Below are 12,837 nucleotides of genomic sequence, written 5' to 3' on the forward strand. Positions count from 1 at the left end.
GGCTAAATAAAGCAGGCAGGCATTTGAAATTACAGCAGGGACAGAAAGCAAAGCCCAGGTTTTAGAGAAGGAACCTCCTGGGCTGGATGTTTTGCTCTTGCCTTCAGTGTCTTTAGGATGGTTTCTCCCTCTGTTCTAGAAATGCTCTCCAAGCCGAGGATTTCTCATGACGCCCAGTTTGAGGTCATAAAAGGACAGACCATCGAAGTCAGTTGCCAGTCGATCAATGGAACTTCACCTATTTCTTATCAGCTTTTTAAAAATACAGAAAGTTTGGAGAGTTGGACCAAGAGCTCAAATGACCCTGCGGTATTCAAAGACAACCCCACTGAAGATGTCAAATACTATTGTGCCGTGAATAATTGCCATTCCCAAGGCCAACTGTTAAGTGAGGTTCTGAGGGTGAAGGTGATAGGTAAGTTACTGTGCTATGAGAAGAAATCATGTTGGCTTGGGGCATTCGTTAACATTTTTGAAGGTTTAGGGTTGCCCAAGGATTGTGGGGACAATAAGAGATGTAAGGGGCCAGGTGCAGTGGCTCGCACATATAATCTCAGCACTTTGGGAGGCTGAGGTGGGTGGATCACCTGAGGTCAGGAGTTCGAGACCAGTCTGACCAGCAAACATGGTAAAACCTTGTCTCTACTAAAAGTAGAAAAATTAGCTGGGCATGATGGCGGGTGCCTGTAGTCCCAGCTACTTGAGAGGCTAAGGCAGGAGAATCGCTTGAACCCAGGAAGCGGAGGTTGCACGAGCCGAGATGCACCACTGCACTCCAACCTGGGCCACAAGAGCAGAACTCGGTCTGAAACAAAAAAAGAGAGAAGTAGGGGGTGCTTATGCAAAGTCCATACACTAGATATGCACCAAAGCAGGGTCAAGGCCCAGTAAAGGAGGCTGGAAAATATTTGGGGGCTACTGATGGGGACAATGTAATCTCTTTCTAGAAGCTTTCAATGAACTGCTAAAATATGAGAAGCGTAAAAGTGTCCTGCAGCAGGAAGCCCGAAGTTGTGCATTTGGGCTCCGTTAGCGCTTTCTCCGTTTCAGATACACTGTTCTGAGAATTGTAGATCAGGACTCTACTGTTGTGACCCCTAGCCAGGCAACTCTGTCTTGTGTGGAATCCGCAGCAATGAGAGCTGTAGGCTGTGGTCTCGTGGGAACAGCTAACATTTGCCTGGGATTCTCATCATACACAAGAGAAATATACCATTGTCTTGGCAGTGGATGGTTTTTCTTAAGCCTCTATCTCGTGCCTCTCAGAAGGCCTCAGGAGTGTCATTGCTGCGTATCTTAGATACTTTGCATCCTGTTGTAAAAAGTTTAGTAAGGCATCCCCCTCTTCGTCCTTCTTGTTTAGTAACTATTTGCACGTGCTGCTCTGGATGGAAGTAGGAGGGAGGGATTCCTGCTTCTATTCATGTAGGGTCTAATAGTGGCCATACCTTTTCAATTAACATTAACATAGACCAGGTGCAGTAGCTCACACTTGTAATCCTAGCCCTTTGGGAGGCTGAGGCAGGAGGATCACCTGAGGTCAGGAGTTCGAGACCAGCCTGGCCAACATGTTGAAACCCCCCCATCTCTACTAAAAATACAAAAAATTAGCTGGGTGTGGTGGCAAGCACCTGCAATCCCAGCTACTCGAGAGGCTGAGGCACAAGAATCATTTGAACCTGGGAGGCAGAGGTTGCAGTGAGCCAAGATCACACCACTGCACCCCAGCCTGGGCGACAGAGTAAGACTCCATCTTGAAAAAAAAAAAGTTAACGTTTATATAAACTAAGCACCTAATGCTGTGAGGCATACCAAAAAAAAAAGAAGACATATTCTTTGTTTCAATGCTTTAATAAGAAACACAAGATCTCCTAATTAAAGATAGAAAAATATCTGAATCATAATACAATAAACAGAAAAAAATGTTAGAGGTAATGTTTGGTTAATTGTCACATAAACTATATCCTTTATAGTGATGGTGATAGTAATTCAGGGTATGCCAGACGTCATCTAACTTAAGTGGGAAACATTGTGAAAGAGCTGGGCTAGGACCCAGGGCTTGAGAATGGGTGGGCAGAGATGACTGAGGATGACTGAACATCTCCAGCAAACACATGAGCCAAAGCTTCCGTGGGGCAATTTAAAAGACTGTGGGTGGCCAGGTGTGATGGCTCACGCCTACAGTCCCAGCACTTTGGGTGGCCGAGTCAGGTGGATCACTTGAGCCCAGGAGTTTGAGACTAGCCTGGCCAACATGGCAAACCCGCTCCCATACTAAAAATACAAAAATTAGCCCGGCGTGGTGGCAGGTGCCTGTAGTCCTAGCTACTCAGGTGGCTGTGGTGGGAGAATCACTTGAACCCAGGAGGTGGAGGTTGCAGTGAGCCAAGATTGTGCCACTGCACTCCAGCCTGGGTGACAGAGTGAGACTATCTAAAAAAAAAAAAAAACAAAGACTGTGGGAAATCAGATGGTTGGAAACAAAGGTTGGAGGTTGGGAATGGAGAATCACTAGATACGAGTTGAAAACGTGGCTGAGCCCGCGTGTGAAGGGCATAAAGTGCCAGTCTTAGGAGTTGGGAATTGACCTGCCTGCAGGGAAAAGTCGGAAGATGGAAGGAAGGACAGGATGCAAAGAGTTCTCGGAAAGATCCACCTGGTGGCTGGGTCAGGGAGCAGGCATGGGGACTTCAGACCTCGTGGTACGTTAGAAGCTAACGCAGAAACCCATGTGAAGCTGTTGGTTTTAACTGGGTCGATATGAGTGGCTGACATTTAGTGACCATGTGTCCAGCCCTGTGTGAAGTACTGTAGTAAATTGCTCCAATGAAAACTCACTATAACCACAGAAGACCAGTAACAGAATTATTGTTTTATCGTAACGCGGCTGAGGCTTAGGGCAGAGCGCTGGTGGGTGATGGGACTGGGATTGGAGCCCACTGCTGTCCCAGGCCTGGTGCCTGGCTTCCTCCGTGGTCTCACCGCAGCCTGCATTCACAGCAGAGTGACTTGTAAGTCACACCACCATCTGCTGACCGGTCTGCTCTCACACTAGAAGGAAAGTCTACTTGGGCAGACAATTTAGGATCCAAATTTTGGTAGTTGAGCATGAAGCTAGGAAAAGCAGATACAGAGGGTAGCCGAGTTCTGCTTGGATCTGCAGGGAGTAAGGCTGGCTGGGCTTCCGAGTGGAAATGCCCAGGTACTAAGGGAGACTTGGAGTTTGGGAAAGTAACCTGGATGGGAGCCGTAGGTTTAGGGGTCGGAGGCTCAGAGACAGAAGCTATGATTGCAGGTGAAATCACCCAAGAGGAGAGTGGGGATGGAAAACTCAGGACTGAATTTTGCAGAAAGTTTGTACTTCAGGGCAAAACAAAGAATAACTAGTGAATAAGAAAAGGGTGCCAGGTAAGAAAGGAAGAGAATCAGAGTCATGAGGAAGCCCAGAAAAAGCTGAGTTCCACAGTAAGATCTGGGCAACAGTGAGCTGCAGAGAGGCCAAGGTTGGGAGCCTGGAGTAAGAGCATCCACCCCTGAATTTAATCTGCAGGGGACTCGGAGACATTGGTTGGGAGTCAGGTGACCTTCCCAGTTTCTTCCAGACTTGAGCTAGAGTATGGTGTCACAAGATTGTGACTACACAAGAGTGCAGTCAGATTTCAGGGGTAACAAGAAAGTGGGAAATAAGGGTGTCAAAGCATAAAGGAAAAAGGAGAAAAAATGGCCGATAGCTAGAGAAGGCAGTGGGTCAAGGTTGTCTGTGGCCTGGCACGGTGGCTCATGCCTGTAATCCCAGCACTTTGGAAGGCTGAGATGGGCAAATCACTTGAGGTCAGGAGTTCAAGGCCAGCCTCGCCAACATGGCAAAACCCCATCTCTATAACAACAACAAAATCAAAAAAATTAGCCGGATGTGACCAGCTACTCGGGAGGCTGTGGCAGGAGAATTGCTTGAACCCAGGTGGCAGAGGTTGCAGTGAGCTGAGATCGCACCACTGCACTTCAGCCTGGGTGATAAGAGCGAGATTCTGTCTCAGGAAAGAAAAATCTGGAAGAAGTGTAATGCATTTTTGTAAGCAGAGGGAGAGAAATCAACCACACTCACACACTTACGTACATACACAAAATAGACCCCAGCAGAACACTGAAGTTACTCATTTATTTATTTATTTATTTGAGATGGAGTCTCACTCTGTCACCCAGGCTGGAATCAGTGGTGTGATCTTGGCTCACTGCAACCTCCGCCTCTTGAGTTCAAGTGATTCTTCTGCCTCGGCCTCCCGAGTAGCTGGGACTATAGGTACATGCCACCATGCCCAGCTAATTTTTGTATTTTTAGTAGAGCCAGGGTTTTATCATATTGGCCAGGCTGGTCTCGAACTCCTGATCTTGTGATCTGCCTGCCTTGGCCTCCCAGAATGCTGGGATTACAGGTGTGAGCCACCGCACCCAGCCTGAAGTTAATCTTACAGTAAAGCCAAGTGTCCTGTAAGCCTGGTGGGTAAGTGAAGGGAGGTAGATGTCCTTTGTGTTGTGTTTAATCATCAAGTGAGAACAGGAGGTGTCCATTGCTTTGCTGCCCTTCTGGGCTAATCAGAGGAGGAAACGTGAAGAACGTGGGATGCAAGGAGTGGCTGGAATGAAGGGAGCAATCCAAGTCCAGGTCAGAGCCGGGAGGGAGCTGGCCCTGAGCAGCGGCTGTGTCCTGCTTCTCTTCCTCTGCCCTTCTTTGCTCAGTGTGAATCCTTTTCCTGCTTTTCAGCCCCGGTGGATGAGGTCCAGATTTCTATCCTGTCAAATAAGGTGGTGGAGTCTGGCGCAGACATTGTGCTGCAGTGCTCTGTGAATGAAGGATCTGATCCCATCACCTATAGCTTTTACAGAGAAAATGAGACCAAACCCTTCTACCAAAAAACCTTGAATGACACCCAGGCATTTTGGGCCAAGTCGAAGGCTAGCAAGGAGCAGGAGGGACAATATTACTGCACAGCCTTCAACAGAGCCAACCAAGCCTCCAGTGTCCCCAGAAGCAAAATACTGACAGTCACAGGTGAGTCATGGTCTCCACAGTGAGCTGTGCTGTGGGCTCCCAAGGGCTAGACAAGAAAACACACCCCTTGTAAGAGGGAGTTCGGGAGAGTTTAGCTCATGTGACTGAAGGCTGGGAGACCAATGTCCTCCAGGCTCTTGGTTGCAAGTGACAGAATCCACTGGAATTAAGTAGAAAAGAGGAATTGATTGTTATAAGGAATTGGGAGAATGTCACACTGTTCCAATTACAAAGTCTTGGCAGACTCACCATGGAGTCACTTTGGGTCACACGTCCACCCACAGACCACCTGTGACCAAGGGGATTGGGTCAGGTGGAACAGACATGGTTGGGGAGCCCACTTATGTGGGTGGGGGTGGTTTTCTGCCCAGGAAGAGGGCTGAACACACACGCCAAAAAGGAGTCTACTCCACTTGAGCCCTGGAGTTGGTGACCAGCCTGGGCAATGTGGTGAAACCCCGTCTCTACAAAAAGTACAAAAATAGGCTGGATGCAGTGGCTCACACCTGTAATCCCAGCTACTCAGGAGGCTGAGACATGAGAATCACTTGAACCCAGGAGGCAGAGGTTGCAGTGAGCAGAGATTATGCCACTGCACGCTAGCCTGGATGACAGAGCAAGACTCTGCCTCAAAAATCAAACAAACAAAAAATAGCCAAGTGTGGTGGTGTGCTCCTGTAGTCCCAGCCACTTGGGAGGCTGAGGTAGGGGGATTGCTTGAGCCCCAGAAGTTGCTGCAGTGAGCTGTGATCAGCCTCTAGCCTGGGTGACAGAGTGAGACCCTGTCTCAAAAAAAAAAAAAAAGAGTCTACTCCAGCAAAGCTGATTTGTTCCCTCCTTGAGGACCACAGCTGATCTCTATTTGTAGCAGAAACAATCATTTCTGCACCAGCTGTGAGTGCAGAGCCCCTCGGAGGTAGATAGATGCTAAGGCAAGCTGCCTGTTACAAGAGTTGTGAGAATCTGACTGACTTTTGTTGCTTAAGCCTGATATTATTTCTTCCTGGCAGAGGAAGAGCCTGTATACAAAAAAAAATTTTTTGTTTGTTTTCAGTCGTTCTTGCCCCATGGAAGAAAGGACTTATTGCAGTGGTTGTCATCGGAGTCATCATTGCTCTCTTAATCGCTGGGGCCAAATGTTATTTTCTGAGGAAATCCAAAGGTGAGCATAGTTCTTTCCTTCCATTCTGACTGGTCATCCTTACCAAGAAACCAGCCAGGGATTCGTGGTGCTTTTCTGACCCCTGAATTCAGCTAGGCAGAAGTGAAAGCTATCACTTTCCTCGTTGGGCAAACCAGAAAAGATAAATTTTGGGGGAAATTGTGTCTTCGTGTGGATAGAAGAAACCATTTCTGTAGATTTGCCCACACCTGGTCCTGTAATATACAGAGTGTATTACAAGTGTCTGGAGACACACATACATTCGCGTAACACCACATGTTATACACACACATCGAATGCTTCGTCATTAACCTGGCAGTTGTGCTGTGACTTCTACCCTGTGGTTGGGGTTAGCTAAGTAAGCCTGGCTGGGCAGTCAGGATCGCCTGGCTGGGCAGTCAGGATCACCTGCTGATAACCAGGAATCAGAGTTAGCTGTCCAAGACTCAAGGAAAAGGGCATAGCATCAGTAAATTCTGCAAAAATTTTTTTGTAGGATAAGGTAGGTTCTTTTGGAGCCTCTGTTCCTGCTGCCTAGGATGGGAGGGGCAGATGGGATGAAGAGGGGCCCTGGTTTTTGTCAGGAAAACTGCCACTCCTCAGGGAAGACAGAGCATACCCTGGCATTAGCTAGCTTGAAGTTACAAGCACAGGGATTGATTTGGCCTTTACTTTTTGTAATTATCTGGAATCAAAGAGAGTGGTCAGGCACAGTGGCTCACACCTGTAATCCCAGCACTTTGGGAGGACAAGATGGGTGGATCACTTGAGGTCAGGAGTTCAAGACTAGCCTGCACAGTATGGTGAAACCCCGTCTCTACTAAAAATACAAAAAATTGGCCGGACCTGGTGACGGGCGCCTGTAATCCCAGCTACTCAGGAGGGTGAGGCAGGAGAATCACTTGAACCCAGGAGGCAGAGGTTGCAGTGAGCCCAGATCACACTACTGCACAGCCTGGGTGACAGAGCGAGACTGTCTTTTTTTTGTGTGTGTGTGACATTTGGATAGCAGAGACTCTGTCTCAAGAAAAAAAAAGAGAGAGACAGAGAGTGAGCTGCCTGCTTACGGCTAATCTGGTCCTTGTATTATTGACTCTTTTCCATCACATTTCACTAATGAAAATCATTTCTGGCTAAAATAGTCAAGATATCATGTTTCTGGGGAAATATCTTGGTATAAGACCAAGAGAATACCTGTTTCTTTTCTGTCTTTTGTAAAAGTATGAATATATTTGGCTTTCTTTTCTGTCTTTTTCTGGGTATTCAATCTTCTGGAAAGTCAAATGTCATTGAAAAGAGTGTTTCTTCACAGCTTACTAAGAGAAAAAGAAAAAGTGTTTTCTATTAGGTTGGTGCAAAAGTAATTGCCGTTTTTGCCATTATAGTGGTATGGATGTGGACACTGTAGACTGACTTTGGTTTTTCTTTTTATTTTTTAAAGCCAAGCAGATGCCGGTGGAAATGTCCAGGTGAGTATATTTCTAAGAAGGGGGCAGCTGGTCTGTGAGCAGGGTGGACATGTCTAGAGGGAGATTCTGGTCATTAGGAAGTTTTCATTGGCTCTTGGCAAACTCACAAAAATATAGGCCTTCCTTGGCTGTGAGTTATGTGTGTGTGTGTGTGTGTGTGTGTGTGTGTGTGTGTATCTCAGTGGAAGACTGCCGATTGTCCTTTCATGGGAAGGCATGGCTTTTATTCTGAGATCACATCCTTCCTAGATGATTATTTGTGAAATCTCCTTTTCCTTATGAAATTATAAAGGTAGTAGATAACATTTTTTAAATTTGGCAAAATAGAGGCCTTTAAGAAATGGTTTTACTATCTTTACTGTTCTTGAAATCTGAAATCCAAAAGTATGGAAATGATTGCTGTGTTCCGGAGAGAAACAGTAGCACAGGATAAGGAATTCAGGGGCTTGGGAGTGGGCTGTGAAGCCCTCCTGGTGTTCATGTGCCCTTTGGTCCTGATACTTATTTTAATAGCAAAAAGTTTTATCACAGCCAAGCATGTGGCTCACGCCTGTAATCCCAGCACTTTGGGAGGCTGAAGTGGGCAGATCACCTGAGGTCAGGAGTTCAAGACCAGCCTGGCCAACATGGTGAAACCCCATCTCTACTAAAAATACAAAAATTAGCCAGGTGTGGTGGTGCACACCTGTAATCCCAGCTCGGGAGGCTGAGGCACAAGAATCGCTTCAAACCAGGAGGCGGAGGCTGCAGAGAGCCGAGACTGCACCACTGCACTCTAGCCTGGACGACAAAGTGAGACTCTGTCTCAAAAAAAAAAAAAAAAGTTTTTTCACATAATCTTTGGAGCTGCAAAAAAATAGTAGTTTTCCAAATGAGACAGTGAAGTTTTCCTTACCTTGGAAAACTCTTCCTGGTTTTCTTATGATCTTCCCTTGATTACTTTGTTGGTTTGGGGTTAGAACAACAGCAACAAATATATATATATATAGTTTTCCCTTTTTATATTTGATTTTAAGGCCAGCAGTACCACTTCTGAACTCCAACAACGAGAAAATGTCAGATCCCAGCATGGAAGCTAACAGTCATTACGGTAAAGTCGTGGTCTTCTGCCATTGCTAATTTCCCCCAACTTGCTACATACTTCCTTAGCTGCCTCAGAAGCAGAATCTGTAAGTAGTGGGATTAAAGTTGGAAGAGAAACCCTGGCTTCACTGGGAATATGTCATCCCATCAGCCACTGGGCAGTGAGATTGTACAACAGAAGCTTAAAAGGAAAGGTAGCACATTTTATTCGAACCTCGCCACCTTCTAAACTTCCTGTAGATGAAAGATAGAGAATAATCATCATGCCTTGTTATTGTCAAAGACTTTGAATATTGCTCCAACACAATAGTATAATTCTCCATTTGCTAGACAGAGACCAGATATTGAATTAAAACATTGGCAAAACATCTTCTCAGATGGAATTATTATAAGCACAAGACAGTTTTACTTCAAATTTGCCACAAAGGGAAACCAATTTCAATATTCTCTTAGTAGAGGCATAAAAAGAAAGTGCTCCAATTAAGAAATATCTGGTTCTAAGGCTTATCACTAGCTTCAGGTTCAGCTCAGGAGAATGTTCTTAATCCCATTAGGTTAGTAAGAAAATTGCTCAAGCATTTTAGCAAGGATGCTACTTACTTCCCAGAGGGGGCTATAATACATCACACAATAGGTCCTGTCCCAGACCAAATTTGGACCACTCTTCTTCTTTTATTTTCTTTCTTTCCTTTCCCTCCTTCCCTTTCTTCCCTTTCCTTCCTTCCCTCCTTTCCTCCTTCTTTCCTTTTCTTTCTTTCTCTCTTTCTTTCTCTCTCCTTCCTTCCCTTCCTTCCTCCCTTCCTCTGTCTCTCCTTCCTTCCTTCCTTCCTTCTCTCTTTCTTTTCTTTTCTTTTCTTCCTCCTCCCAGGCTCAGGTGATCCTCCCATCTCAGCCTCCCGAGTAGCTGGGATCACAGTCATGCGCCACCATGCCCAGCTACTTTTTATTTTTTGTAGAGACAGCATCTCCCTATGTTGCCCACGCTGGTTTCAGACTCCTGGGCTCAAGCAATCCTTCTGCCTTGGCCTCCAAAAGTGCTGGGATTACAGGTGTGAGCCACTGCGCCTGGCCACTTTTCTATCTTTATCAGCAGATTTGGTTATACAATGCTCATGTTCTTTTCTAATTGTATAAGTGTCCCACAAATTAAGAAATTTGTAGGATATATTTTTACAGAGACATATTTTGCTTGAGAAATATGTTTTAAGAATTTAGTATTTCAAGCCGGGTGCAGTGGCTCACACCTGTAATTCTAGCACTTTGGGAGGCTTAGGTAGGTGGATCATCTGAGGTCAGAAGTTGGAGACCAGCCTGGCCAACATGGTGAAACCCCCATCTCTACTAAAAATAGAAAAAGAAAAAAAAAAAGAATTTAGTAATTTGTATAGTACTGAATCATAAACTTTAAAAAAGGAAAATAAAATATTTGTGGTAATAAAAGTAATGTGCTAGTAAAAAGAAAATAGCAAATATAATGTTATGAAACTATTCTAGGCCAGGCGTGGTGGCTCATGACTGTAATCCCAGCACTTTGGGAGGCCAAGGTAGGTGGATCACTTGAGGTCAGGAGTTCAAGACCATCCTGGTCAACGTGGTGAAACCCTGTCTCTACTAAAAATGCAAAAAATTAGCCAGGCGTGGTGAGGCATGCCAGAGGCTGAGGCAGGAGAATTGCTTGAACCTGGGAGGCAGAGGTTGCAGTGACCTAGATCAAGCCGTTGCACTCCAGCCTGGGCAACAAGAGTGAAACTCCATCTTAAAAAAAAAAAAGAAACTATATTCAGGCCAGGCATGGTAGTTCACGCCTATAATCCCAGCTCTTTGGGAGGCTGAGGTGGGAGGATCACTTGAGGCCAGGAGCTTGAGACTAACTTGGGCAACAAAGTGAGACCCCGTCTCTAAAAAAAAAAAAAGGTAAATATTTATCAAAAAGTAATCTACTGAGCCAGAGAAAATAATACCTTTTGGCATAAGGGGCTTCTGTTGATTTGTATTATTTATATATAACATTTAACTAAATTAAATGTTGATATAGGTTTATATGAAAATAGGATTTTTCTCCTAATTTCTAAATATTCCAATTCTTATTATATAATTTCTGCATAGATTATTTCAATTTATAAATATATTTTAGTAATCATGATAGTAAAATTCAAATACATGATGGAAAGCCATGTGTTCAAGAATACTATTTGTGACATTTATAAGAATTATTTTTAATAAAGGACAACTTAATAAAAAAGACAAAAATGGTTTTTGTCCATGCCCACTGAGATGATAACCTGGAGATACTGCTGTTTCTTTCTCCAGCTAGACATGATTAGTTATCTAGTGTCCTTCATGTTTCTGAGTACTGGCTGGTCCCTTCCAGAATTTCTCATGAACTTGCTCACATTGAACAATTCTGAATTCTAAATAGTTCACAAACAGAAGTGCCCCTGCCATGGGATGGTAGACACTCCACCCATGTTAGAAAAAGATCACACAGGCCGGGTGCAGTAGCTCACACCTGTAAATCCCAGCACTTTGGGAGGTCAAGGCAGGCAGATCATATGAGGTCAGGAGTTTGAGACCAGCCTGGCCAACATGGTGAAACCCCATCACTACTAAAAATGCAAAAATTAGCTGAGCATGGTGATGGGTACCTATAATCCCAGCTACCCAGGAGGCTGAGGCAGGAGAATCACTGGAACCCAGGAGGGGAGGCTGCAGTGAGCCGAGATCACACCACTGTACTCCAGCCTGGGTGACAGCGAGAGGTATCATCTGAAAAAAAAAAAAGAAAGAAAGAAAGAAAGAAAAAGAAAAAGACCGCACAGCAGGTCAAATGGAGCCCACAGGGGGACCAACGAGGGGACCCAGGACCCAGAGACAATGCTGGTTGTCACTACACTGAAGAAATCAGGCTTGACTTTGATAGGGACACTGAGTTTTTAAAAGGTTATAGAAAACTAGAGTTTCCCTTGTCACTCATCGTAATTGTTATTTTTCACCTAGGTCACAATGATGATGTCGGAAACCATGCAATGAAACCAATAAATGATAATAAAGGTAATTATCTAATTATGTGTTTTTATTAGAACCAACTTTTACATTAAAAAAAAGAAAAGACTCAAAGGAAAAGAAAAGTAAAACTTGAAGGCCTGTGGATAATTTCCCACCTGTCTTAATGACCCTGGACCCAGCCCATGTGTCAATGGAGGTGTCTAGTTGCCTTCCCCAGAGATGCTATCTAGTGTCCTCAGTGGGAAAGTCACCTCAATCAAAGTAGGGAAGAACTGGGTTATGCCCCCAAAACAACTTCCTGACTCATAATAGGCTACGGAGTAAGGCAGTGGGACCTCTTTTCTCTTGGGTATTGAGGTGGAGATTTTTAAAGACAATGGACAATAAATTGCTGGCTTCTGCTTGTAGCACTGAGGGATTGGACTAAATCATTTTTCAAAATTCCCTTCGGCTCTGGGCCGCTGCCATGGGAGCCAAGGCTCCTAATAAAGAGAAAGGATCTGTTAAGACCTCTTTCTTTCTTTTTTTTTTTGAGATGAAGACTCGCTCTGTCACCCAGGCTGGAGTGCAATGGTGTGATCTTGGCTCACTGCAACCTCCACCTCCTGGGTTTCAGTGATTCCCCTGCCTCAGCCTCCCAAGTAGCTGGGACTAAAGGCACCCGCCACCACACTCAGCTAATTTTTTATATTTTTAGTAGAGACAGGGTTTCACTATATTGGCCAAGCTGGTCTTGAACTCCTGACCTCATGATCAGCTCTGGAATTACAGACAGGTGTGAGCCACCCTGCCCGGCTCTTTTTTTTTTTTTTTTTTTTTTTGATACACAGCCTCTGTCGCCCAGGCTAGAGTACAGTGGCATGATCTCAGCTCACTGCAATCTCCACCTCCTGGGTTCAAGCCATTATCATGCCTCAGCCTCCCAAGTAACTAGGATTATAGGTGTGTGCCACCACGCCCACCTAATTTTTGTATTTTTAGTAGAGACAGACTTTCACCATGTTGGTCAGGCTGATCTCGAACTCCTAACCTCAAGTGATCTGCCCACCTCAGGTGATCTGCCCACC

At 45.0% G+C, this 12,837-nt stretch overlaps 1 protein-coding gene across 2 annotated transcripts in view; it reads left to right on the forward strand.

Moving 5' to 3' along the window:
* PECAM1 (platelet and endothelial cell adhesion molecule 1) overlaps nt 1-12,837 on the forward strand; it is a 77,277-nt gene that overhangs the window by 37,792 nt on the left and 26,648 nt on the right. For both annotated transcript variants that reach the window (XM_064369548.1, XM_064369549.1), the window contains 6 exons: nt 140-415; nt 4,763-5,050; nt 6,105-6,212; nt 7,654-7,681; nt 8,698-8,771; nt 11,762-11,815. In XM_064369548.1, the coding sequence (XP_064225618.1) occupies nt 140-415; nt 4,763-5,050; nt 6,105-6,212; nt 7,654-7,681; nt 8,698-8,771; nt 11,762-11,815 (828 nt within the window). The remainder of the gene's footprint in view (nt 1-139; nt 416-4,762; nt 5,051-6,104; nt 6,213-7,653; nt 7,682-8,697; nt 8,772-11,761; nt 11,816-12,837) is intronic.

This window comes from Aotus nancymaae, unplaced genomic scaffold (assembly GCF_030222135.1).
Source record: "Aotus nancymaae isolate 86718 unplaced genomic scaffold, 86718_ANA_hifiasm-v0.15.2.pri h1tg000089l, whole genome shotgun sequence".
NCBI lineage: Eukaryota > Metazoa > Chordata > Mammalia > Primates > Aotidae > Aotus > Aotus nancymaae.